At 47.8% G+C, this 26,453-nt stretch overlaps 1 protein-coding gene across 1 annotated transcript in view; it reads left to right on the top strand.

The window, feature by feature from the left end:
- CEMIP (cell migration inducing hyaluronan binding protein) overlaps nucleotides 1-26,453 on the top strand; it is a 178,264-nt gene that overhangs the window by 83,723 nt on the left and 68,088 nt on the right. Inside the window, exons 2-6 of the mRNA XM_008054159.2 lie at nucleotides 15,569-15,678; nucleotides 19,294-19,440; nucleotides 20,726-20,864; nucleotides 21,567-21,803; nucleotides 25,979-26,158. Of these exons, the coding sequence (XP_008052350.1) occupies nucleotides 15,585-15,678; nucleotides 19,294-19,440; nucleotides 20,726-20,864; nucleotides 21,567-21,803; nucleotides 25,979-26,158 (797 nt within the window). The 5' untranslated portion in view covers nucleotides 15,569-15,584. The remainder of the gene's footprint in view (nucleotides 1-15,568; nucleotides 15,679-19,293; nucleotides 19,441-20,725; nucleotides 20,865-21,566; nucleotides 21,804-25,978; nucleotides 26,159-26,453) is intronic.

The following is a 26,453-nucleotide window of genomic DNA, read 5'->3' as shown; positions in this document are numbered from 1 at the left end:
TGGCGGTAGCAATAGTTTTCATTCTTTCTGATGTGGGTCATGCTTCCTGGGGGCATGAATGTTTTGGGGATATGGTACAATTGGGGAAAAGAAGTCTTTTTTCCTCATAAAGTAATATGAGAACTCTTTGATTAAATGAACATTTTTATGAGAGCAAAAAAAACTTGTAAGGAACCAACCTTCATCTTGCTTTCTTTTGATTCCTTATTAGTTAGGATTTTTCCACAGCAATGCCAAAAACACAACTCAAATTAGCTCCAACAAAAATGGAGTTTTATTGGCTCATGTAATTAAAAAGTCCAGGGATAGCTTCAGGCATAGTTGGATCTGGGTGCTCAAGTGCTTTTCTTTCTGCATCTCTAAGCTCCACCTTCCTCTGTGCAAACTTCACTCTCAGGGTAGCCTCTCTGGAGACAGAGGCAAAGAGGGACCCATGCTTGCCAACCTCAGTGAGCTCAGAACCAGGTCACATGACCACCCTTGACCCAATCACAGCAGCCAGGGGAATGGAACTTTTCATTGGCTAGGCTGGGTCACATGTGAACCTTAGGAGCCAAGGTGGGTGCTGTCAGCCTCATTTGACCACGTGGAGTAAGGACTGAGGGGTGGCTGCTGAAGGGGGATTGGAGTGCTGAATGCTGGAGAAGGGAAGAAACGTAGGCCAGCAAACCCACAGTCATTCTCAGTGGGCTCCTCACTCATTCTGAATATAACCTGTTTCCCCACCAGTCACGAAGCCCGGCTCAAACTCATCACGTTTTGGTTCTAAATCCATGTCTGGACCTTGCCTCTCCCGAAAGCACCTGGCTCATGATGCTCCACCTGTCCCATCTCCCCTGCTACTCCCAGCAGAATATGCACTTGCCCGGGTCAGAAGTCTTTGTCCCCAAGGTTCTTATTTCCAGTTTGAAGGATGTCTCTAGTGCACAGTCCACATACTGTGGGAATGCAATGATGGGCCTATCTTGAGTGTAAACACAGATCTCAACCCCGTGGTGTCTGTGCTAACTCCAGAGAGGTAGTGTGGCAACTGAACTGAACTGTAGGACACCTGTTGGTGTGCACAGAGAGCTGCCAGGTGTGAACCGTCCTCTTTCCATTTGGTGGCTGGAAGTACTAGTGTAGTAGAGGAGAAAAAACCTCAAATATTCCTTTAGTTCTTATAGAAAAGAAGACACATTTTTCCCTTTCACTATGCCTCTAGAAGGACACTACCTGCTCAGAATCACCCAGGGTGTCCAGCAGGGGTGCAAATGCGGATTGCTGGGTCCTACCCCAGACCCACGGAGGAATCAGAACCCTGGGGTGGGGGAATCTGAATGTGGATCAAGCCCTGCTGAGGAACCTCTGTCCCCTCACACCTTCACACACACATGCGCGCGCGTGCACACACACACACACACACACACACACACACACACACACCTCTCTTGCACACATTCTCTCACACACATGATCTCTCTTTTATACACATTCTCACACTCTCTTTTACACACTGTCTCGCACACATTTTCTCTCACACACTCTTTTATGTATACATTCACATTTTCTTTCTTCTGTCTCTTTTACAGACACACACACATTATCTTTCACACACTGTCTTTATCTCTCTTTCACACATGCACATTATCTTTTTCTTTCTCTCTCTGACACACATTTTCTCTCTCTCTGACACACACATTGTCTTTTTTCCTGTCTCTCTCACATACACACATTCTCTCTATCTTTCTGTCTCTCTCTGTCTCTGTCTCTGTCTCTCTCACACACACACCCACACACATCTGCTCTGGGCCTTTCCAGCTCAGGTTCCCAGCTCCACCTGCCTTCAGGGCTTCGGGGTGAGTCTCTCTGGTGCTCCTTCCCTCCCTCCTTCCTTTAGTTTGGTAAGTGGCTGCTCTGGAATGATGCTTCTGTAGACAAAAACAGTTGGAACAGAGCCGCACACAGACCCGTTTCCCCAGCAGCTACTGCTCTCTGGGGCCTCATGTTTGGGGAACATCGTTCACTTCCCAGCGTGTGCCGGGGCCCAGTCAACTAGAAGCCCAGCTTCTTAGACCCTGCCACGTCCCCTGTCTTCCCTCAGGTCTCGGATCTTGATGACACTTGTGAGTGGGGCCCATGTGTCCATGGTGGTGTACTCGCAGTCCCTGGAGGCATTCCTCCAAAGGGGTTAGCTATCAGCATGGAAACCATGGATGGGATGAGAAGGTTACCATTTATTGAAGCCAGCACGTACCACCATAGAGGCTACCTTGTTTCTCCAGGATACCCTGCCTCAAACGCGGCTCGTCTCCCTTCTTTCCTTCCCGCCTCCACCTTGTCCCCAGTTACAGCCACCGGGTGTTCACGTCTCATCACCCTCGGATCACCCACCCAGCTTTGCCCGCTCCCCCAACTCAGCTTCACCCCTGCCCCAACCCCTTGTACCCTTCTCTCGCTGTGTTCCCTCTGCCCGGATGCTCCCATGGCACCCCCTCATCCCATCGTCTCTTCCTTCAGGTATCTGCTCAGATATCACCTTATCAGAGAGAATTTTCCTCCCATCTGCTTGATTTTCCTCCACAGCTCCTTTTACGAGCAGACACTCATAGGATGCATGTACTTGCTTATTTTCTGTTCTTACTCCTCCAACCTTTCTCCCCCACAGCTAAAATGTGAGTTCTAACCTAATTCCAGGCAAGGGCTTTTCCTGAATTGTGTCCTGCTGTATCCAGTGCCTGGAACCATCATGCCGTCAGTAGGCAATCATGATGAATATGGTTTGAGTTTGTTCAACTCCAGCAGAGAGCTCCAGGCTGTGCTTCCATCCCTCCTCCCGTCTCTCCTCCCTGTTTCTGCCAACAGTGTCTTTAAAAAGCATACAAGGGCCAGGAGTGGGGGCTCACGCCTATAATCCCAGCAGTTTGGGAGGCGGAGGTGGTGGGATAGCTTGAGCCCAAGAGTTTGAGACAAGCCTGGGCAACATAGCGAGATCCTTATCTCTACCAAAAAAAATCATCTGGGTGAGCATCTGTAACCTCACCACTTTGGGAGGCTGAGGTGGTAGAATTGCTTGAGGCCAGGAATTCGAAACCAGCCTGGATAACATAGTGAGACTTGTCTTACAAAAAATAAAATGCAAAAATTAGCCAGGCATAGTGGTATGCACTTGTAGTTTCAGAACTTTGGGAGGCCTAGGCGGGAGGATTGCTTGAGTCCAAAAGTTCAAGATCAGCCTGGGCAACATAGCAAGACCTCATCTCTACATAAAATAGAAAAGTTAACTGGGCATGGTGTCACACACCTGTCGTCCCAACTACTCGGGAGACTGAAGTGACAGGATTGCTTGAGGCCAAGAGTTTGAGGCTGCATTGAGCTATGATTGGTCACTGCACTCCAGTATGGATGGCAGAGTGAGACCCTGTCTCAATAAAACAAAACAAAATAAAAAGTACACTACACCTCATTCCCCTGGGTCCTCTTGTCTGCCAGTCCTTCCACCCCTGCAATCTTCAGGATGAAGTCCAAACTCCTTAATGTCACATTGAAGGTGCCTTGAACCCTGCACTTTGCTCCTGTCTGCTGTGCCCCGGCATTGCTCTATTCTCTGGCCATCCTTACCTTCATTTAGCACTGATTCTATCCTCTATGAAATAAAGCTTTTTGTGGGACTGGGAACTTGCCCCCATCAGGCCAGGAGGGGCCACAAAACAACCCTGGTGAGGGGTAATGTGGGTCATGACCCTGGTAGGAGGTGATGGGGAGAGGGCAGGGGACACTTGGCAGAATTCTTTCTTGAGTCTCAGAAATAAGTGGGCACACACAGGGCGACTTCAGGCCAGAGCAATGCCAAGCCAACTGCTGATGCTAGTACTTTTAGTTAAAAACTACAATTGATGAAGTGTTTATTGCTACAATCACTTACTGAGCCAGTGAAGTGCACACAAGCAGCTGGGAAGTGAGGAGACTTGGGTAGCTCCAGGTTCTGACTCAGAGTCTCGGGAGAGGCTCACCTTACTTTCGAGGTCTCTGCACTCTGATCTGGCTGCTCTTGGCATTGTCTGACCTTTCAGTTGCAGGCCCAGGCCATACCACCTTTGCCCAGCAAGCTAGGAATCAAAGCCCCATGGCTAGGCAGCTCCTGGGCTTCCCTCACTCCTGCAGGCTTTCCCCACCCTGAGGAGAGTTGGCCAGCAGAGGTGCTCTGGGACCCAGGTTAACTTGTCTTTGACTTCAGTGGCAGCTCCTGTTCCCAAATACCTACTCGCATCCACTGATTGATAAAGAGACAGAGCCTGGGCTGAGCTGTGGAACTTGACCTCTCTTTCCAGCTGAGGCTCATGTATAGACCATCTGATGAACTGAGAACGCCAGACGGATGCCCAAATTCAGGGAAGGGCAGTGATGCTCTCATAATGGGAGAAGCCGTCGTGTGCTGTGCAGACTCATGGTTGGGGCTGGAGGGACAGGGGAGAGAGGTTTAGGATGGAGGTGATGGCTGCGCTGGCAGTGTGCATGATCAGAACCTGTATTCACTAAATGAATCTCTCTGTGAGTCTAATACTCTTACCTGGCTGTGGAATGTGCCACCCAGCAGGATTCTCCTTCTCTGGGCAGTGCTTCCACACTAAGGTATGAGGCAGCTCCTGGGGGAATCCCCATGCGCCATGCCCCAGGGTGGCAGCAGGAAGCACAGGGGCAGAGATGGCGCTCAGCTGAGCCAGGGGCAGCAGGCTAGGTGCCATGAGAGGCTGTGACTGTGAAATCCCATGAGCTGGGCCAGGAGGTGTGTAGGCATCCCAGGAGAGTCTTAGGAATTCAGAGAGGGAAAGAGGAGCCATGCAGGAGACCAGACTGCCTAAATGAGTCTTGGAGGTGTCAAGCATCATTGGCCTGGGGGCTGCGGATAGAGGACACTGGGGCACCGGGCTTATCTTTTACAGTGTACAGTGCCCTCTCCAGAGAGTGCTGGCATTGCTGGGGTTGGTTGCTTCCTCACTGCAGGCTCCAGTCACCCTAGACTATAGTAAATGGAGGCAGGCTGACCTTGGACTTGGGGAATTCGGAAAAAGGTGCCTGTATCAATAACATGACTTTCCCTCTTGCTTTATGATGCTGGGAGACAAAACCAGTTCCAACAAGGAAGATACTATTTTTTCCCTCAATTGAGGGTAAAGCATAAATGATCAAAAACAAAACAAAAAAACCTACAATTTAAAAATAATCTGCTTATTGAAATGTCTTCTATTTCCACTTCAGAATATACCCACCTGTTTTTACAGAGATCACTGGACAAAGAGTCCAAAGTTGCGAGACAGGCGAATAGCCAAGTTCATCAAGCAATCACTTGGCAAATGCATCTGCTCATTGTCCAGTGTTGACTGGGCAGCCATTGTGTGTCAGGCTACTGAGCTAAGGTCTCCATGAACACAAAGATGTGTTCATGGAGTCACTGCCCTCAAAAAGCCTGCTGTCCAGTGTGGGAGACATTCAGGAACTCCAAAGATGGAAAGAGATAAATTGAAAGAAGGGTTTGACCAATGAGCTGTGAATGCAGAGAAAGAAATTGACAGGGACTTTAGGGCCAGGGAGAACTCTCCAGGGGAGAGGAAGAAATTGAATCTCAGAAGGGTGAGAGTGGCAGCTGGGAGGATGGCGGGCAAGGGAAAGAGCACTGGACTTGAGGAAGCAAATGGCAGGGCATGGACCAGTCCTTTGGGGTCAGGAGGGAGTTAGCGCAACAGTCTGGGACCATGAACAGATTGGCTCCCAAGTGCTGTTCCCCATCACTGCCTTCCTAACAGGCCCTTGCCTGCGGGTCTTGTGCCTTCACCCCCAGCAGGGTGAGAATTTATGCTGGGGTGAGTAGGCAAGGTCATCGTTTATCTTTCCATCCTCTTTTGGGAGCTGTGTTTTGCTTGAGTGGCAGAGACAAGTAAAGACACCCTTGGAATAAAATAATGAGCCCAGCTACAGAGCAGAAATGACCTCCTCCCGCTCCCTGGCCCTCTGAGAGAGAAGGAGCCTCCCTCCCTCCATCCCCTCCTGCATTCTCTGCAATAAGATGGCTTACCAGTCCAGGGCCCAGGACTCTGCTGGGTGCACCTGCTTCCTCCTCTTCCTCCTCCTCCTCCCTCTTCCCTTCTCCTCCCTCTCCCCATCCCTTTCCTCCTTCTCCTTCTACTCGTTTATTTTTTTAGTCAGAGTCTCATCTGTTTCCCAGGCTGGAGTGCAGCAACACAACCACTGCTCACTGCAGCCTCGATGTCCTGGGCTCAGGCAGTCCTTGCCCCTCAGCCTCCCAAGTAGCTGAGACTACAGGCATGTGCCACCACATCTGGCTAATTTTTTTTTTTTTTTTTTTGAGTTGGAGTCTCCCTCTGTCCCCCAGCCTGGAGTGCAGTGGCCGCTCCCGGCCACCGCAGCCTCGACCTGCTGGGCTCCGGCGATCCTTCCATCTCAGCTTTCCAAGTAGCTGGAACTACAGGCACGCGCACCACATCCGGCTCATTTTTGATTTTATTGTAGAGATGAGGTCTTGCCAAATTGCCCAGGCAGGTCTCGAACCCGCAGGCTCAGGCAATCCACTCACCTCAGCCTCTCAAAGGTGCGGGATTACAGACTGGCTAATGTTTTGTAGAGACGAGTTCTCCCTATGTTGCCCAGGCGGGCCTCAAACTCTTGGACTCAAGCAATTCTCTCACCTCGGTCTCCCAAAGTGTTGGGATTACAGGTGTGAGCCACTGCGCCCAGCCCCCACTCACTATCCAGGCAGAACCTTTACCCAGAGCCTAGTGAGGGACTCCCTGAGGTCATATTTGTGTTTTTCCCTAGTCCATAAACATATTGTCTTCTGGGGGTGAGTTTCCTGCATGGAATCCTCTGTGACAGGCTTTTGAGAAAGCATCTCTTATTTTGATTTACCTCTCCCCAGATGACACAGTGCTGCCAATTCATTAGTGAAAGAAGTCACTTAAGATTATCATTTAGTAAGTCCTCCTGATGGTTGGCTGTATTGGACCCTACACAGAGGGCAGACCTGGGTGTTGGCAGCACACTGACCCTATGGAGTGCTACTCTGGGCCTGTCTCTGTACTATATACATGGCATGCACATCTCATCTCATCTAACAGACCTCCAAGACAGCCACCCCCTCATTGTTTTACAGCGGAGGAGACAGGCTTAGATGGTTACGTGATTGGCCAAGTTCATGGCTCTTGCAAGGCAGAGATGAGACTTACATTTGGCTCGACCTTGTGACAAAGCCTGAATGCTTAGCGCTTAGCCAAGACACTGTCAAATATTTATGAGACTGACACTTCACTGATGGCTGACACGTGTCTCTTTTGGATTTAATGAACAGTCTGAACTAGCAGTTCTCAAACTTCAGTGCATATCAGACCCCCTGGAGGACTTGACAAAACACATTTCTCGGCCCCACCCCTGGATTTTCTGAATTACTAGGTCAGTAGGTCTGGAGTGGACCTGAGAATCTGCGTTTTTAAAAGGTGGTGGTGATGCTGCTGTCTGGGAACAGTACCATGAGAACCATTGCTCTCAACAGATTTGTAGCTTGAGTTTGGATCTTCTCCTAAGCCACTCTTTGAGTGTTGAGGCTCTAAACCAGAGCTGTTCAGTAAAGTTTCTATAGTGATGGAAGTGTCCTTGATCTGTGATGCCCAATGCGGTAGCTACTTGCCACACTCACAACTACAAAGCCCTTGAAATGTAGCTAGTACAACCAAGGAACTGATTTTTTAATTTTATCTAAGTTTAATTACATTTAAATTTGCATAGCCTCATGTGGCTAGGGGCTTACTGTATTGGACCACATAACTTTAAGCAAAAAAGGAAAGTTAGTTTTATGATTGTGGCTAAATTATCTACTTCTGGTCATGGTGCCCATGGGGTGCCAAGAACATGTGAAAAACAGAATCTCATGCAGGTGACCCAGCCCTCCAGGAACCGTGGCATAGATTTAAAGGACCATGGGTAAGAAACCTAGGTCACAATCAAAGGGAATGACACTGAGGCTTCCCTGACCACGGGAGAGCTGGAGGGAGATTCTTGACCACTAACCTCACCCACACTGGATTTCAGGCTCACTGTTTTCAGGAGTGCTCAAGTGAGTAATTAATAGCTGATTCTTCTTGAGGGATATCTGGTTTGCAGGGAGGGTCTCATTCATCCTTTCGTTGGTGGTACCTGCTGCACAGGGTGATGGGACTGGGTGATCCCCGAGGGCAGGGATCTGACCAACCTTTCCCCAACACCAGCACTGTGCCTGCCCGGTGGGGCCCAAGACCATGTGAGTTGAATGAACAGGAGGGAAGACTGGTTTCAGAGCTGCCTTTCTCCCAGCTGCTGGTTTGGTGGGATTTGGACTTGATGGCACAGCAGGATCAGATAGGGCTCACCCCAACATGCCTGGGATGGGCAAGTCTGTGATGGTGAAGGCTGTTATTGCAGGAATTGCAGCATCTTTCCTCTTGGGCACTGCAGGTGTCTCCTTTGACGTGGGAATTTCCCATATCAAAGGAGGTATTCTGGGGGGAGACGATAATTTAAGACTCTATGGATCTATAAAAGGTACCTGCTATGACATGTATTTACTTGAACCTGTGGGCTCAGGCAATCCTCTTGCCTCTGCCTCCCAAAGTGCTGGGATTACAGGCATGAGCCACCATGCCCAGCCATGTGTGTTTACTATCCAAACTATGACTTAAAGTGGTACCTCATAAAACAGGAAGGAACAGGTGAGCCCAGTTTTCTCCTCTCACCCTTCCTCCCAAGCAAGCAGATGACAGAGATGATGACACATGTACCATAATTTGGGCCCAGACAGCAATTCCTCTATCATACTGGGCCAGGTTCCCACTCTCTTGCTCCTGATCAATGTGAGCAACTCTCCTCTACTCAGTTTGCATATCCGTAAAATGGGAGGGTGGGGTTGGACTAGACCCTTGCTGCTCAAAGCCTGATCTGCCAACCAGCAGCAACCTCACCTGGAGCTTGTTAGAAAGGCTGACTCTAGACCTGCCCAATCAGAATCTGCATTTTTACAATTTCCCGGGTGAGGAGATTGATACCCACATCAAAGTGCTGGCTGTATTAGGCGTCATGCTCCCATTAGCGTCTACATTCTGTGAGGCTGAAACTGAATTGCAAGTTGTTTCATCTTTAGGAATTGGAAGTACAGTTTCTGGAAGAAACCAGGCTTTGGAGTGTCTGGGGTTTTGGGTCTTTGGGGCAATGAGAGAGGTGTGGGCAGGTGTGTTTTCAAAAGGGAAACATAGCACCCTGGTATGCTCAGATTTGCAGAAGCAGAGGGTCTTCTAGGTGCTTCTGTCTGAGGAGACAAGTGGGAGCTGCCTGCCCCCCGGGGGGTCCTGCACAGCAGTCCCACACTCACCACCTAATGAGACTGAGAAAGGGCTGGTGGAAGGGATCCAGGACTGCGGGAATTTCCCAGGCTGTGTTTACCTGTGAACCACAAGGGGGCTGGGCGGCCCTGTCTCCTACTCCTTTTCCCTGAGGATGCAGCGTCAGGACCAGGTGACCAGAGAGATGCATTTCTGTGCCGGAGACAGCTGGACCCGGGGAGGGACAAGAGGCAGACTGGGGAGTTGGCTGCCCTCTGCTGATCCAGGCTCTTACTAGGAATGCTAGAGATGGGTTTCTGTCACAAACTGTCAGAGGAGCTTTCTGTTCTGAAGGAACGAGATCTCTGGGGTCAGCTTTCCTGTTTCCATGGTTTCTGGCGGCTGCTAGGATAGACCTTTGAGTTATCCAGAAAAGGGTCTAAGATATCCTGTGCAGGTGCCCTAGCCCTCCAGAAACCGTGGCATGGATTTAAAGGTCCATGGACAAGAAACTTAGGTCACAATGGAAGGGGGAAGATGCTGAGGTTTCCCTGACCATAGGAGAACTGGGAAAAGATTCATGACCACCTTCCCCCAACCTCACCCACACTCGATTTCAGAATCGTTGTTTTGTCTCCAGGGGGCAGAGAAATAGCTCAAATCAAGCATTTACTCCTCCCAGTAAAGCTGGGTGAGAGCTTGCCAGAAGTGGAGTTATTGTCCCCCTTTTACAGAGCGTGGATTCTGGAGCCGGACCACCTGGGTTCAAATCCTGAATGAACCACTGACTAGCTCTGTGACCCTCAGCAGGAATTCAGGCCCCACCCAGACCTGCAGAACCAGAATCTGTGTGTTAGCAAGCTCTCCAGGGAGTTGCAGGTGCACGCCAAAGTTCAGGAAATGCCAGCTGTATCATCTCTCATATTCCTACCAGTCCTGTATTTTGAGAGCCTGAGATTATATTGCAAATAACTTAATCTTTAGGAATTAAAAGTACAACTTTTGAAAAAGAGAGCATGGCCAGGTGCAGTGGCTTACACCTTTAATCCTGGCACTTTGGGATGTTAAGGCAGGAGAATTGCTTGAGCCCAGGAATTTAAGGTCAGCCCAGGCAACAGACCTTGTCTCTACAAAAAATACAAAAATTAGCCAGATGTGATGGTGTGTGCCTGTAGTTCCAGCTACTCAGGAGGCTGAGGAAGAAGGATCACTTGAGCCTAGGAGGCTGAGGATGCTGTGAGTCTGTGTCATCCCACTGTACTCTAGCCTGGGTAACAGAGTGAGACTTTGTCTCAAAAAAAACACAAAAAAACAAACAAACAAAAAACAGGGAGGGAGAGAGAGAGAGCAGACTTTGAACTTCCTCACCTATTAGCTGTGTGACCTTGTCAAATTGTATACTTTGTGCCTCAGTTTCCCCACCCATAAGCTAGAGAAAGTAATGATACCTAGCTCAGAGGATTGCTATGAGAGACTAAGTTAGAGTCAATATATGAAAAATGATGCATAAAGCAGTGTCTGGCACCTGGTAGGGCTATGGCGGTATTTGCTTCTGAGATTATTATTGTCATTGCAGATGAGAAAGCTGTGAACTTCAGATGCCTTAAGTAACTGACTCAAGCATGTTGTATGAGGTGGCTAGGGTGGACAGAGCAAAGTAGCACGGACTGGGGGAATTCAACAACAGAGATTTATTGTCTTATGACTCTGGAGACTAGAAGTCTGGAGCAAGGTGTTGGCAGAGTTGGTCCCTTCTGAGGCCTCTCTCCTTGGCTTGTAGATGACCAACTTCTCCCTGTAGCCTCACAGGATCTTCCCTTTGTCCCTGTGTCCTAACATCCTCTTTTAATGCGGTCACCAGTCGAACTGGACTAGGGCCTGCACACAGGACCTCATTCTACCTTAATGACCTCTTTTAAGGTCCTAGCTCCAAATACAGTCCTATTCTGAGGGACTGGGGGTTAGTACTTCAACATACAAATTTTGGGAGCACACAGTTCAGCCCTCGACAGGTAGGAAACCATTGAGGGGCATCAAGCATCAATCAAACTGTGCCCAAGGAAAGTCATGAGGGTGTGATCAGTTCCAAAGCCTGCTGCTTCTCAGAGAGAGAAAAAGTGACTTATATACATGTATATCATTTTAAGGGATGTGTCCAGATTTATTAGGCTCAAATCAAACATATCCCCTGAACCCTGCTAAGTGAGGCAAAGAGTAAACCTGCAGATTATTGTATTTGGTCCATGGAACTATCTCTTTGTCTCCTTTGCCCAAGAAGACTGCAGCTTGCCATTTGGAACCTGAGTTCCTTGGGGACTTGCCTCTCACTGCCCTAGCCAGTAAGATACTCCAGAGTCAAGATTCACATCTGATTCCCCTCTGTCCCTCCCACAGGACCTAATCCAGGGATATATGAGCTGACATTTTCTGAGCTAGTGTATTTCATTTGATCCTCACAACTTCTGGTTATGAGTACCACTATTAGCACCATTTTAACAATGAGTAGGCGTAGAGAGATTGAGTGACTTGCCTAAGGTCACGCAGCCAATGAGAGCCAGAGTTGGAACTCAAATCCAAGTTTTCAGATCCCATCTCCTGGGCTCTTTCCACATGCTACTGAGTGTCCTTGATACCAACAGCCTCCATGTTTTGAGCAATGGCAGTGGGTCAGGCACAGGATCTCTTTTGATTCTCACAATGATCCTAATTTAGGGTGCATCATCTCAGTTTTACAGATTTTAAAAAGTGAGGCCCAAGTGGCCAGATGGTTTTCCCAATGTCTCTGGAGGGTGTGCTCTTGGCCACTGCACTGTCCTGTTAGTCGCTGAGCTGAGCCCTGCGTAGGTTTGCCTGACACAAGAATTGCATCACACAGGATAGGCAGGGAGTACTATACCTGTTTCTCTGCTGACTCATCCCAAGAAACGAGCTTCTGGATGACCCTGCTGGTCTTGTCTCACCTCCTTCCTCAACTGCTTAAACTGGCCCTTCCCCTACCTCCCTCTCCCTTGAAGATCCCTAGAAAAAGTCCCAGCTTCCACAGCTTCTCTGGGCAGCAGGAATCCTCATCCCCAGGGGTCCAGATGCCATGGGGTGTGCTCTTGTCAGTGTTGTTGCTCTGGGTCTCTCTGGAGGTGCTCATAACACGTGTCCCTCTTGCTCTGCAGATGACAAGCCTAGACTCCAGTGCAACTGTGGCTGGGGCTACCTGAAGAGAGAGCAGAGCCCTAAGCGCCTGGTGGGTGATGGCCATGGACAGGGACGCCAGCGAGAAACACTTCCCACCCCTGCTTTTCTTCCAGTGTCTCCTTGGCCCTGAGAGGCCTGAAAAACACCAGGACCACGAAGCAGCTGGGCGGGGGGCTGCTGAGCTTCTGGGCCATTCCAACTTATTGTTGTGAAGACTTGTGGAGGATTCTTCAGAAAAGGGTGTCTGCATTTTTTTCCCCCACAGGCTCCACTCAGGAAGTTCACTGTGTCTTTTAAAGGACAGGTCTGCTCTGGCCATCATGACCTGGTCTCTGAGTGGCCCTCGAACCCAGCGAGGACAGTGGTCATCCAACCAACAGCTTCCTGCAGAGACTTCCAGCACCGTGAGCCACCATGTGCTCTTCAGAGGTCTTTGGTAGCTGGGAACTGTTCAATACCATCTCGCCAGTCCAGAAGCCAAATCTCAATTCTCGTTGCCAGAAAGTTTTTAGTGGCCAGTGGAGAAAGCTGTGCTCCCTGGTGAAATTTGAGAATCTTTTAAGATTTACTTCGACAGAGTGCTTCTTGGAACATATGTCCCCAGGCAGGCTGGAAACCACTCACAGTCAAGAAAGCACAGATGACCACTTGCCCAACAATGCAGGAGTCACTCCTTTGGGGAGTTTTCTGCCCCTATGGCTCAGATAGCTACTCTGACAGAGCAGAAGTTCTCACTATTATTCGGAAGGGGAGTGGTGAGCTTAGTCCCTCCACATGGAATTGTTGTTACATCCATCTACAAAGTAATGTTGTTTTGACTTTGAAATGACCTATGATACAATCAGAAGATGTCAGAACTTCAGCAAATGTCCTTGTCACCAGCCTTCTCACTCTACATGGGAAGTCTGAGGCTGACAGAAGGAAATATCTTGATGAGGGTCATATCTTGATGAGGGTGTGTTAGGGCAGAAGGGGTGCCCCCACCCAGCCTGCCCTCCATGCCCTGCCGCCTCCAACCTTGCTGTCTGTTGTCTTCCTTTGTCAAGCGAAGGTGCCAGCCCATGGCATGAAAGTCCCAGGAGTACATGGGGCCCTTTGGCAGCAGATCGCCAATCCCTTTGGTTTTTCTAAACTGATGGAGACTTGAGAGCAGGACTTTGCCTTTCCCCCGAGGACCACAACACGCTCCTGTCCCTGGTGTCCCCGCCTTTCTATTGCAAAGAGCATGAAATTGAGCACTCCTCTTTTGGGGCCATGGGAAAGGCGCCATCCCCAGATGCTGCAATGCATGACATCGGCAATTGGGCCAAAGCGACTAGAATGGGCTCCGTTGTTCTCGGCAGAGTGGGCCTGGGTCAGGCCGGGTGCCTGTTAAGAGGACACCGCCGGCATTGATTCTAAGAGTATTCTTTCCTCCCTCTCCCGGCCTCCCAAGCGCACCTGTATGGGAGGGCACCAGGCAGGGGGACCTCGTGTGCTTGCTTCAGAACCTCCTGCCTGCCCTGACTCACTGATCTCACACAGAGGGTCTCACTTTGGACTGAAAGGTCAGGGGTAATCAGATGTGTGGCCGAGCTAGTTCGAAAGGAGGAGCCTGTGTTGGGTGAGATAGATCAGCCTCTTTCTCAGCGTGGGAGAAGATCTGTTTGTTACGGGGCACAACTAAAGTCATATTCAGGGGAGGAATTGGGGAGACAGCGTAGAAGCTGCCCATCTAGGCTGTGTGGGCTACAGGGGACTCAAACAAAAGACATTATATCCAAGGGGTATTATATTCTGAAAGAGAAATCTCAGATCTTTTTTTTTAAGTTCCTGTCTTGAAGTTTACCTAGATGGATTCCTATATTAACCTTCTCTATGAATAAAAGGAAGACAATAACAGTGGCTTCAATAAAATAGGAGTTTAATTCTCTCTCTCATAAAAGTAAGTCCGTCGTCTGGGCACAGTGGTGTTCACTTGTAAATTGAGTTACGAGGAAGCTGAGGCGGGAGGATCACTTGAGTCCAAGAGTTTGAGGCCAGCCTGGCCAACATAGCGAGGCCCTGTCTCTAAACAAATTTTTTAAAAAGTAAGTCCATCATCTAGGGCCATTTTGGTTCTATGCAGTGTCAGAGCCCAGGTTCTTTCTATTTGAGTTGCATGGTTCCCACTGCATGGCCCAAGATAGCTACCGAAGATCCAGCCATCATATCTGCATACCAACCAGCAGGAAGGAGGAAGGAAGGAAGAAATTATCTCTGCCTTTCCTTTAAGGACATTTCCTGAAATTCACATACTGTATTGGCCAGAACTTAATTCCAAGGCCATAGTAATGCAAGGGAGACTGAGGAATGTAGTGGTTTATTCTTGGTGGCCATGACTCCAGATAAAAATCTGGGGTTATGTTACTGAGGAAGGAGGAAAAGATAGATGTTGGGAAACAATTAGCTATCTGTGCCCTACCTTCCTCCTGGGTAAGTAAAATGAAGAGGGTTTATAACATATAGGCATCAGTATTTAGATTTTCAACACTATTATCCAAGACTGGTTTTAAAAGCACAGACTGATAACATAAAGGTGAGAAATCAGTCAGTCCACAGCCTCATTTTAAGGATTAGGAAACTGAGATCCAGAGAGGTTAAACAAACCAGCTGAGCTCACACAGCAAGTTAGTGGCATCTAATCCCCAGCTCATGTTCAGTGGGAGGACTTTTGTTCTCTTCTGTTTCTTACTTTAAGAAAAAAGCTTCATTCTGGAGGGCAGGAAGCTCGAGCGCCAAGGCTGAAATTCCATCCATCACTTGGTCTCTTGAGCTGCAGGACACAGGCAGGATAGTGGCAGGGTTTGCATGCCCCGATCTGCCCAGCCCTGTGTCATGGCAGTGGAGGAAGCCATTAGTGAGGACTCTGCCCTGGGCTGACTGGAGTGTGCCCGCTCTGGCACTGTCCAGTCCCCTGCCTCTGTGTGTGCATATTGGCTCTGTCTCCGTGTCTGTCCTGCATACTGATTCCAGCCCATCAAGGTCACATATCTGACTCTGGTGAGCTTCTCTTTCAGGGAGCCCTCTGCCAGGATGGGAGCAGTCAGGAGGCAGGACTTCCCCCTCAAGGCCATTGTGACAATCAGCTGGCTCATGCTAGCCTGCTTCCCTGGGGTCATGTCTACAGGTGAGTTCTACAAATATTTGGACCTCTGTGTCTCAGTGTGGAAGACACAGCCCCTCACTGAAGCAAGATTGCCATCTGGAGAGCCAGGAAAGAAGCCCTGGAATGGGCCAGGATGGCTGGGCCCTGCCCATCCTTACTAGTGCCTTGACCCCAGGCGAGTCTCATCCTGGACTTCAGTTTCATCATTCATAACATAAAGGGGTTGGAATGGGATCAGGGGTTGCAAACTCAGTGTCACCAGGAGCTGGACACCTGACATGGATGAGGGACACCGGCCAGGTAGGGACTGTGGTCACCTGGAATGTTGAGGCCCCTCTGAAGGGGCACCGACTTCTCAGTTCTAGTCGATTGCTGCTGTGTAAGAGTATGGATCTCCTGTTGTAGGATCTTCTGAATTTCTAGAAGCCAGAAATCTAGATTTTTATGTGAAAACTCCTTAGTCTTTAAATGTTAGCAATTAATTCAAATGTTAAAAATCACTCTAGGGGTCCAGAAACACACACACACACACACACACACACACACACACACACACACACATATATACTTTTTGAGGGCCAACCTTCCACCTCTGTCTGGGCCATCTGAGCTCAGTCCCATCTTGGTGTCATGAGATCATGAGATCTGGGTACATGAAAGCACTTTTCAGCTGTGATGCTCTAAGCAATGTTGAGGTCTATTTTTTGGTCTCAATATTGTTGGTTTTTTATTTAAGTGACTTTGAATTAACATCCAGAGGTGCAAGGCAAATATCCCTGCATTATAGGAAGCAGCACTCAGATAAACAAACTTGGAGTAGAAGATGGTAAGAGGCTAGACATGGTGGCTCACACCTGTAATCCCAGCATTTTGGGAGGCCGAGGCAGGAGGATTGCTTGAGCCCTGGAATTCAAGACCAATCTGGACAACATAGCAAGACCTCATATCTACAAAAAAATTTTAAAAGTTAGCCAGGTGTAGTGATGCACACCTGTAGTACAGCTATTCAGGAGGCTGAGGCCGGAAGACATCCTGAGCCTGGGAGGTTGAAGCCACAGTAAGCCTTGATCATGCCACTCTACTCCAGCCTGGGCAACAGAGTGAGACCCTGACTCAAAAAAAAAGATGATGGAAGGTAGGGGACAATTTTTAAATTTTGAATAGGGGTTGAGTACTGTATTACCATCAAAATATTAAATTAAAGTGAATTGCTTTTTTAAGTGCTATTATTATATTCATTGAGGTTGATGCTTTTCTATAATAAGGATAAAGAATATTACATGGTATTATGTTTTGCTTTTTTAACCCATTGATGGAAGAAAGTTATCTATAGTCATAAGTAGTGGAAGTCCTTTGCTGGGATTTCTGTAGAGTCTTTCTGATTCTCAGAGCACATAGCGAGCCAATCAGTATTTTAACTTTTGATGTGATCATTGACAATATTTCCTGAATTCATTCATGTATCCTTTTGTTATTTATTTCCTTAATAAACACAAAGGGGCCATTGACTGTGCCAGGAACTGGATTTGGGCTTATCTTTTAGGGTAACCTGCCAGAGCAGTGTACACATGTACTTGCTTGATTATTTCCTCTTACACCCTGGTACTTGCTGTCTGCATATACACCATTTGGAAAAGAGGCTGTGCCTCTGGTTCCCTCTGGTCTGTGCCTTTCATGGACATCAGAGGGACACAAAAGCCAACCCCTGCCATTCAAACTCCAAGTAGGTTGGGCCTTGCCACTGCTTGAGGCCCTTGGCATTTACAAGAGGGGGAAGATCTACTTTGGTGACACTCCAAAAACAACAAAATTTTTTTCTGAATTAGAGAGACCCAAAGCTCAAGTTGGGGCTGACAGCGAGGTGGAGGGAACATGAAGGAGGGTTGTTGGGGTTCTGGAAAGAGGGGGATAGGGAGTGAGACTTGGCACATGAGTACTTGCCTTGTGCTTTGCAGAGAAGAGTGGAAGGGCCAGTCACTGCCTTCAGGTGAGCCAAGAGGACAACGCAGTGCAGCCTTGGGGACCATATCTGGCTCTATTGAGTACAGATAGAGGGCTAACCCCCTTCCAGCTCTCCTTGAGATGTATGAATATGGCACAGACATACTTATTCCAGAAGTAACTGAATACGGATCGAGTGTCATTGGGACCCTACATGCCGGTCATTACACTGAAGCTGGAATCCCTCCTCAGATCTGTGTTGGTTCACTGTACCCTCTTGGCCTGAGTGGCACAGCCTCTCTTAAGCTCACTTCCTCAGGGGCTGAGCCATAACGCTTGCCTCCATTCTTCCCAGCACCTACCTGGAACCTTCACTTCTGAGGCCGTGCCCTGCCATGGACTCCCCTGAACACCACCTTCCCACCCCCTTATCTCTGCCCAGGTTCATGTGAAATAGATCGTTTCATACTTCACACCCTTGCAGGCACAGAGAAAATGAGGGTGTTGGGGCCCGTTCTCTGAGCCAGTCCATTTTCATCCTGTTTTGTCCACTGCCTCTTCCTGCCTCTTTCCCTCTGGTTTTTTCTTTGCTATCGTGGAGATTGTTCCAGCTTCTGGGACAGCATGAGTCCTCCTCCTTGACCCACCATAGTACACTGCTGGAGAGAACCTTGTTAGCCATACGGAAATGGAAGGGAAGTAGGGAAGCCTCTGCACTCCCTACTGTGGGTCTTTTAGGTTCAACTAAAATGCAGGTGCACTAGGTGACCACATGTCATACCGGTCATCAGACTTACTTGGGAAAGTTAGGAGGGAAAACACTGATACCATGAGGGCAGCCTCAGGCCATTTTCTTCCACGGGCATCACCCTGGCACATCCCACACAGCCTTCCAGATCTATTCTCTTTGGCTCCCAGGGGACAGCTCAGGTGAGAGAAAATAAGACTGTCACTGGACAAGTGGGGGAGCCACTCTGTTTTAGAAGCCTCGTGTTTCACCAGAGCCAGCATCTCTTATAGCAACTCTATAGAGTTACTTTTCAGGGTTCTGGCAAAACATCCAATTACAAGAGTCATGACCCCCAGGGAAGCCCACAACATGAGGTCTCCATCAGGTATAAATAGAAACTGTAACTGTAGTTCCTCCCAGTTGAGTTGTCGTTCGCCAATCAAGGATCATTTTGTTATAAGCAATGTTGCTAGGTAACACAGTACATACGACACCATCTTTCTCAGGTTTCCAGGGGAACAGAGCTAGAAAATTAACCAAAGGTCTAATTCTCATGCAGAGGGGAAAGAGTTGTGTTAAACTCTTCAAATATTACTTTCCAGGAGACAGAATGTCTTGGAAGCTGAGTGATCTGGATAAATCATATAACTTCAGATGTTGGAATGTCCTGCGTAGCTATCTGGTTTATCTTGTATTTTTAAATGAGAAAACTGAAACCAGAAAGGGAAAGTCACTTGTTTACAGATACACGATGAACTAACTAATGAGAGACATGGGACTGGCCCCTCATTTCCTGCCTCCTGTATCAGGGAGTCTCTCATTTTCTGAGGGTCATGCTTTTTTTTTTTAACCCTCTGAGAGAGGAGGTGGGGACCATGAAGATGCTTCAGACCTCCTGGTCTGTAGCAACTCTTGCTTGGTGAGGCTGGTAGATGGAAACACTGATATCTCTCTGTCCTTGGCAGTGGCCACTGGATGCCCTGATCAGAGCCCTGAGCTGCAGCCCTGGAACCCTGGCCATGACCAGGACCATCATGTTCACATCGGCCAGGGCAGGACACTGCTGCTCACCTCTTCTGCCACAGTCTACTCCATCCACATCACAGAAGGAGGTAAGCCAATCCTTCCACTTTTCTCCCCCTTTCCTCCACTCCCTAGAGCCTAGCAGATAAGGTGCAGGTTGCCATGACTTCAGATGGATGGAGTAAGTGTTACATGTTTTGGGCTCATGTCAGAGCATCTGGTTGTTTGAGATAACCATCAGCTCTGAGCTCTTAGAAATGACTGGTTAGAGGTCCAATCGCAGTGAAAAGAGGCTTTATAGAGGAAACTCCTTATTAGTGCTGTGGGCAGTCCTGCTTATCTTACTTTCAGAGGCTCGGTCATTAAATGCAGTACATATAGGCATGGCAGTTATCCAGATGGGCATTATTCACACCTTGCAAAGCAGAGAGAAGAGAAAAGTAATCACAAAGGACCCTTCGTATCCATGGGTTCTGAATCCATAAATTCAGCCAAGGGCGATTTGAAAATATTCTAAAAAAATCATAACTGTACTAGACATGCACAGATTTCTTTTCTTGTCATTATTTTCTAAAAATACAGTTTAACAACTATTTACATAACATTTACATAGTATTAGGTATTGCAGGGAATCTAGACATGGTTTCAAGTGTATGGAAGAATGTGCGTAGGTTATATGCAAATACTATGCCATTTTATATCAGGGACTTAGGCATCTGCAGGTTTTAGTAACTGAGGGAGGTGCTGGAACCAGTCCCTCACGAATATCGAGGGACAACTGCACTCGTAAGCACAGCAAGCACAGGAATGTTTGGAAGACGTGCCTTTTTTGCCTGCCTGGGTGAGATGGAGGTCTGTCCTTGGCTCTGCTGTAATCTTAGCCTTGACACCTTCTTTATATATATTTAACATATAATATATATGTAAAGAACACATACACACACATATATATTCTAAAAGTTTGATTTAATTAGCAAAAATATATGCTATAATGCTTATCAAGCATTAAGTCAAAATCCAAGTAGTAGAATCTGCTATTTCATGTAAAATTTAGATAGTTAATTGCACAGGACATCTGATTAGAAACTTTGGAATAGAATCAGTGATATTTTATACTCAAGAAAAAGCCCAAACAAAAATAAGTCAATTGTGAAATCATGTGAAGAAGAAAGCTCCAGAAATGTTCTGTCTAATCTTTCTCAATCTCAAACCCTCAACATTATTGTCTTGGAACTATTTAAGTGGACAGGTGTGAGGATATTTAAGAGTAAATTTCAAAGGTGTCTTATGTCTTTTTGTTTTCCCCACACAATGACTGCATTTTAGCACAACTAATTTGTGTTCTTAAACCTCACCCCATTCCTCCCGCTTCAGGCAAGCTAGTCATTAAAGACCACAGCGAGCCAATCGTTTTGCGAGCCCGGCACATTCTGATTGACAACGGAGGAGAGATGCATGCTGGAAGCACCCTCTGTCCGTTCCAGGGCAATTTCAGCATCGTTTTGTATGGAAGGTGGGTAGACCACTCCTGCGGGTCAAATGCTACCCTTGGTTCTGATAGGAAGCAGAGAGGAGGGCAAGAGGGCAAGCCTTTAAGATAGGAACAACATTTTATTCTCCCAGATGGAGGCCATGGGCAAGACAGACATGGTGCTCGGGCGAGCTGGGGAAGTTCATGAGGTGTGTCATTAATCGGGGCCCGGGGGCTGCACTTGGGTTATAGAAGTCACTGCCAGCCTTGCAACTACCTTCTAATCAAGTCCTGTTCCGGGAAGCTCTGCAAGCATTTCTTTAATGGGCTATGATGGACAAGATATGGGAGCATGCCATGTGGTATTTGCCTCTGGCTGTGTTCCCTCTTTAAGCTACTGAGAGTTCTAAGAAGTAATAGCCGAGAACACACAGGTATACAGTGCATGTCCAGGTGGTTTCACATCTGATATAGACCAAAATAGAAAACACTCAGAACTGAAAGGAAGAAATGCCAACATGTGCACTAATAATGAGTATTTCTGCTTGGCCCTGTGGACATCATTTTGTCTGGCTTAAGAAGACCAGGTGGCTAATGTTATTTTTACCAACCTTAGGCGATCACCAGAGGTGTGACTTGATCTGTGGTGTCCCCAGTGGGAGTGAGGGAGCAGTGACTCCCGGGTCCCCTCTGGGTTCAGCATCCAGGAAAGATGTGTGTCTGGGGTGCTGTTTCCTCTTACAGGGCTGATGAGGATGTGCATCCAGATCCCTACTTTGGCCTAAAGTACATTGGAGTTGGAAGAGGAGGCACCCTCGAGCTGCATGGACAGAAGAAGCTCTCCTGGACGTTTCTGAACAAGACCCTGCACCCGGGGGGCATGGAGGAAGGAGGTTATTTTTTCGAAAGGAGTTGGGGCCACCGTGGAGTCATCGTTCATGTCATTGACCCCAAATCAGGCACAGTCATTCATTCTGACCGGTAAGGTAGTCCTTCACTGAAATGCATACTCATTTATGCAACATAGACTTATGAGCTCATGCCCGGGCCAGATGCTGCTTTGGGTGAGAACAGCAGTGACTGAGACAGGTGGGGATCCCTATCCTCAGGGAGGTGTTTCCTTCACTGGGCATTTGCCTAAATCATACTGAATTGAATAGGGACAGACATGCATTCACATGCATACGACACAATTTCAGATAATGATAACTGGCAATGGGGGGCGGGGAGACAGAGCAAAATTGGAGAAAACCAGAAAAAATCACTTTGGACAAGGTTATCAGGGAAGGCCAGTGTGTAAGGAAACAACATTTGTGCTGAGATCTGCCTGACGAGGATATGTCAGAAAAAAAAATGTGCATGACAGAGAGCAGCAAGTGCAAGAGCCACAGGTGCAAAAGGGCATGATGTCCTCCAAGGATGGAGAGGTCACCAGAGGGGCAAGAGTGCAGCGGATGATGGGAAAGCGGCATGTGATCATGTGGCAGTTACAGGTAGGGACGGGGCAGGACCTTGAAGGCCACGGTAAGGTGGTGGGTTTATTCTAAGTTGGACGCAAAGCCCCTGCAGGGCTTTAAGAAGGGCAGGATCTGAAGTAAAAGAACATTGTGGCTGCTAGGTAGAGAATGGATTGATGGTGGAGGCAAAAGTAGAGACAGCAGAGGGGGTTAGGCAGCTTCTGCTGTGGTCCAGGCAAGAGATGGTGGTGGGGAGAACTCAGGCAGAAGCCATGGCAGTAGAAATGGATCATGCTCGAGAAATGAGGGATGCTCGGAATGCAGGGTGGGCAGGTCTCCCGCTCCCCACCTCAGCCTCTTCTCTGGCTCTGACACATTCTACAGAGGCTGGATCTGCCCCTCAGCTCCCATGGACTCCCATCCTGGCCCTTCAGAGGCAGCCCCAGGCCACTTGGGGGGGATGACATAACTGGGTGGACTAGCAGGGACAGAGCTATCCTCGGGCTGCAGGGAGGAGGAGACACAGGACTCCCCAAGAGCAGGGCAGGAGTGCTGAGTGTCACTGTGATGGCAGGCAGCAGGCTCCGGCTGTGGTGGGGGTGGGGCAGTGGGAGCTGAAGTGCTTGCTGGCGCTCAGGGATGACCAACCTTTGCCCCCCCCAGTGAATATTAGTAACAGTAATATAATCACTGGACTTTGTGCAAAATAGTGTTCATCACCTTAGCTGTCACTGCACTTTAGTCTTCATCAACATTCCATGAGGCAAGTTCTGTTTTCCCCATTAAACAGATGAAAACATGGAGGTCAAGTTTGCTCAGTCACAAGATTGGCATGTGTCAGAGATGGGATCTGAATCCAGGTCTGCTGGGGCCCTTCACATGGTGTTGCCTCCATGGGTGTCCTGGTGACAGTCACCTGCCTTGGCCTGGACCTGAGCAAGCCTGAGCCCATTGGGAACAACTGAAGCCTTGATTGACACACAGTGTGTCAGAGACCCCTTGTCTCCACCCTAGAGGGGATGGTCTCCTCAACCGTGTGCTGGCTCCTTGGTGCTGCTTCTTCAATAATACATTACTGTTATTTGTGGAATGCAACTTGAAATGTTACTAGCTGGGTGCCCTGGCTCATACCTGTGATCCCAGCACTTTGGGATGCGGAAGCAAGAGGATTGCTTGAGCCCAGGAGTTCGAGACCAGCTTGGGCAACATAGTGAGCTCTCATCTACAAAAAAATAAAAAAATAATGAGCTAAGCACAGTGGTGTGTGCATGTAGTCCCAGCTATTTAGGAGGCTAAGGTGGGAGGATTACCTGAGCCCAGAAAGTCAAGGCTGTGGTGAGCTGTGATCGTGTCACTGCACTCTAGCCTGGGTGACTCAAAAAAAAAAAAAGTTTAATTTATTACTGAACTAAATAATGAGAAGTGGTCCTGACAGCGTTGTGGGGTTGCAGAGATAAAATGGCAGCTTGCTCCAAATATCCTTTGCCTAAGGTATGTGCTGGAAACCTCAAGAATTCCATGGCTGAATGTGTATAAGTAAAGATATTAATAAACACACACACAGTTACATAAACACAGGCTAAAGTCATCTGAGGTTACCTGGAGGAGCAGAAACGGAGGTCAGGAAGGCAGCAGGGATTTGATTAGGTGGAGAAAGGATGGGGATGATGACGAAGACTGGAGGGGAGAGGTCTTCGGGCACTGAGAAGCACTAGGCTTGCCACAGACGGTTCCTGGGAGGGGCAGGGAGGATGTGAATTAGGAGGAATTGGACCAGGTTCCGCAGACAGCTGAAAACAAGTTTAAGACCTCGGGAGCACCTATCCAGCCACCACCCGTACCACCATTGTTTTTCTTTTCAAAGCCTCCTTGGCGACTCACGCTGACTTATTTTTCCAGATTCATCTTAGAACTATTTTGTTTAAGTTCCAAGGCACATTCTTTTGGAATTTCCATTGTAATTGTATAAAACCTTTATACTTATGCGGGGGAGAGTTGGAATCATTACAAAATTGTGTTTTTTCTCGCCATGGGTATAGATTTTCCTTTTTGAAATTTCTATTCCATGAATATTTTATGGGTGTGAGGGTGGGTTACCGTTGTCAATTTTGAGATGATCTATTCTTGCTCTGGTAAGAGATCTGCCGTGTAATGTTGTATAGCAATACTATTGAACACGTTGCAATTTGTTAAGAAGGGAGATCTCATAGTAAATGTTCTTACCACAGTATAAAGTAAAATAATTTTTTAAAAAGTAAACAAAAAAATAGGAATGCAATAACAGTTACCATGGTCAATGTTTGTCACTGCTACTCTATAAATCAGAGATTACAATTTAGCAATTCTAAGATGCATTATTATAAGCAGACTGCTCTAGGGGTGGGAGAAGTGATTTGGGATAATCTCTGTGTAATTTCCAGGAATTTGGGCATTGATGTTTCAGTCTGTATCAGAAATATAAATTTCTACTGGACACAGTGGCTGATGCCTGTAATCCCAGCACTTTGGGAGGCAGAGGCAAGAAGATTGCCTGAGCCCAGGGGTTTGAGAGCAGCCCGGGCAACTTGCAAGACTTTGTCTCTACCATAAATCAAAAAGTTAGCCAGGCATGATGGCATGTGCCTGTGGTTCCTGCTCTTGGAAGGCTGAGACAGAAGGATCGCCTGAGCCCAGTAGGTTGAGGCTGTGGTCGCCATGAGCATGCCACTGCACTTGAACCTGGGTGAGTAACAGAGTGAGACTCCGACTAACTCTTAATATATATAATATACATATATATATTACACACACACATATATATTTATATATATATACTTTATGATGCTTTGGCTATCTAAACTATCTCCTAAAGTCAAGCTGTTGCAAGAGGCATGAGCTGCTGTCTCCGGGCAAAAAGGGAAAATCAAAAGGCATAGACCCCGAGTGTGCGACCCACTCAGTGTCTTCAAGCTTGAGGTTCCTGCTGCTACAATCATTTCTTTGGCTTTCTTTCTTTCTTTCTTTCTTTCTTTCTTTCTTTCTTTCTTTCTTTCTTTCTTTCTTTCTTTCTTTCTTTCTTTCTTTCTTCTTTCTTTCTTTCTTTCGCAGGATTTATTGAGAGGACAGGAAAGCTCCCACAGTAGGAAGGGACCCAAAGGGGTTGTCCTTCTTTTTGGGGGGGGAACACGGTCTCACTCTGTGTCATCCAGGCTGGAGTGCAGTGGCACAGTGCAGCTCACCACAACCTTGACCTCCTAGACTCAGGTGATCCTCCTGCCTCAGCCTCCCAAGTAGCTGGGACTACAGGGATGTGCCACCACGCCAAACTAATGTTTTTATTTTTTTGTAGAGATGAAGTCTCGCTGTATTGCCCAGGCTGATCTGCTTGACTCCTGGGCTCAAGCAGTCCTCTCGCCTAGGCCTTCCAACATGCTGGGATTGCAGGCGTGAGCCACCATGCCTCACTTCTTTGGCATTTTACCCGATGAATGATAATTATGGTCAAGTCAAATCTCTTCCTCTTGGGTATCACTGTATGGCATGCAAAATCATTAAACTTCATTGCTCTTTCAAGAAAAAAAGATTTTTCTTTAAAATCCACAGCCCTTGGGATCTTTGAATGACATGTTAGTGGTTGCAACATGGACACGTGCTTAGATCTCTGTCTCTATTTTTTGGTTCTTGTCGAGACTGTTCAAATCCCTTCTCTGCCCTTTTTAGGTTTGACACTTATAGATCCAAGAGAGAGAGCGAACGCCTGGTCCAGTATTTGAACGCGGTGCCCGACGGCAGGATCCTTTCTGTCGCAGTGAATGACGAAGGTTCTCGAAACCTAGATGACATGGCTCGGAAAGCGATGACCAGATTGGGCAGCAAGCACTTCCTCCACCTTGGCTTTAGGTACTGCTCATGGTTCCTCCTCCACTGGGCACTTTGTCCACCTGCACGGGGCACATCTGGGGGTTATCCTTAAAGGAAGCCTGGGTTTTTTTACAAGCATAGTCTACTCATAAAACGCAAGAGCTCTCTGTTTATGTGAACTCATTCACTTAGCCGCTTGCAAAATATTAAGTGAGCATCTACTGTGTGTAACAACCACGCTATTAGATATGCAGCTAATGTTCATTTTCTATTTCTTTAGCCAAGGGGCCCCGTCTCCTTTGTCTGGGCAGACACTTTGCATAATCTCTAAAAA

Source organism: Carlito syrichta, unplaced genomic scaffold (assembly GCF_000164805.1).
Source record: "Carlito syrichta isolate Samal-C Ts95f unplaced genomic scaffold, Tarsius_syrichta-2.0.1 Scaffold289172, whole genome shotgun sequence".
Lineage (NCBI taxonomy): Eukaryota > Metazoa > Chordata > Mammalia > Primates > Tarsiidae > Carlito > Carlito syrichta.
This window is presented reverse-complemented; position numbering and strand designations above follow the sequence as displayed.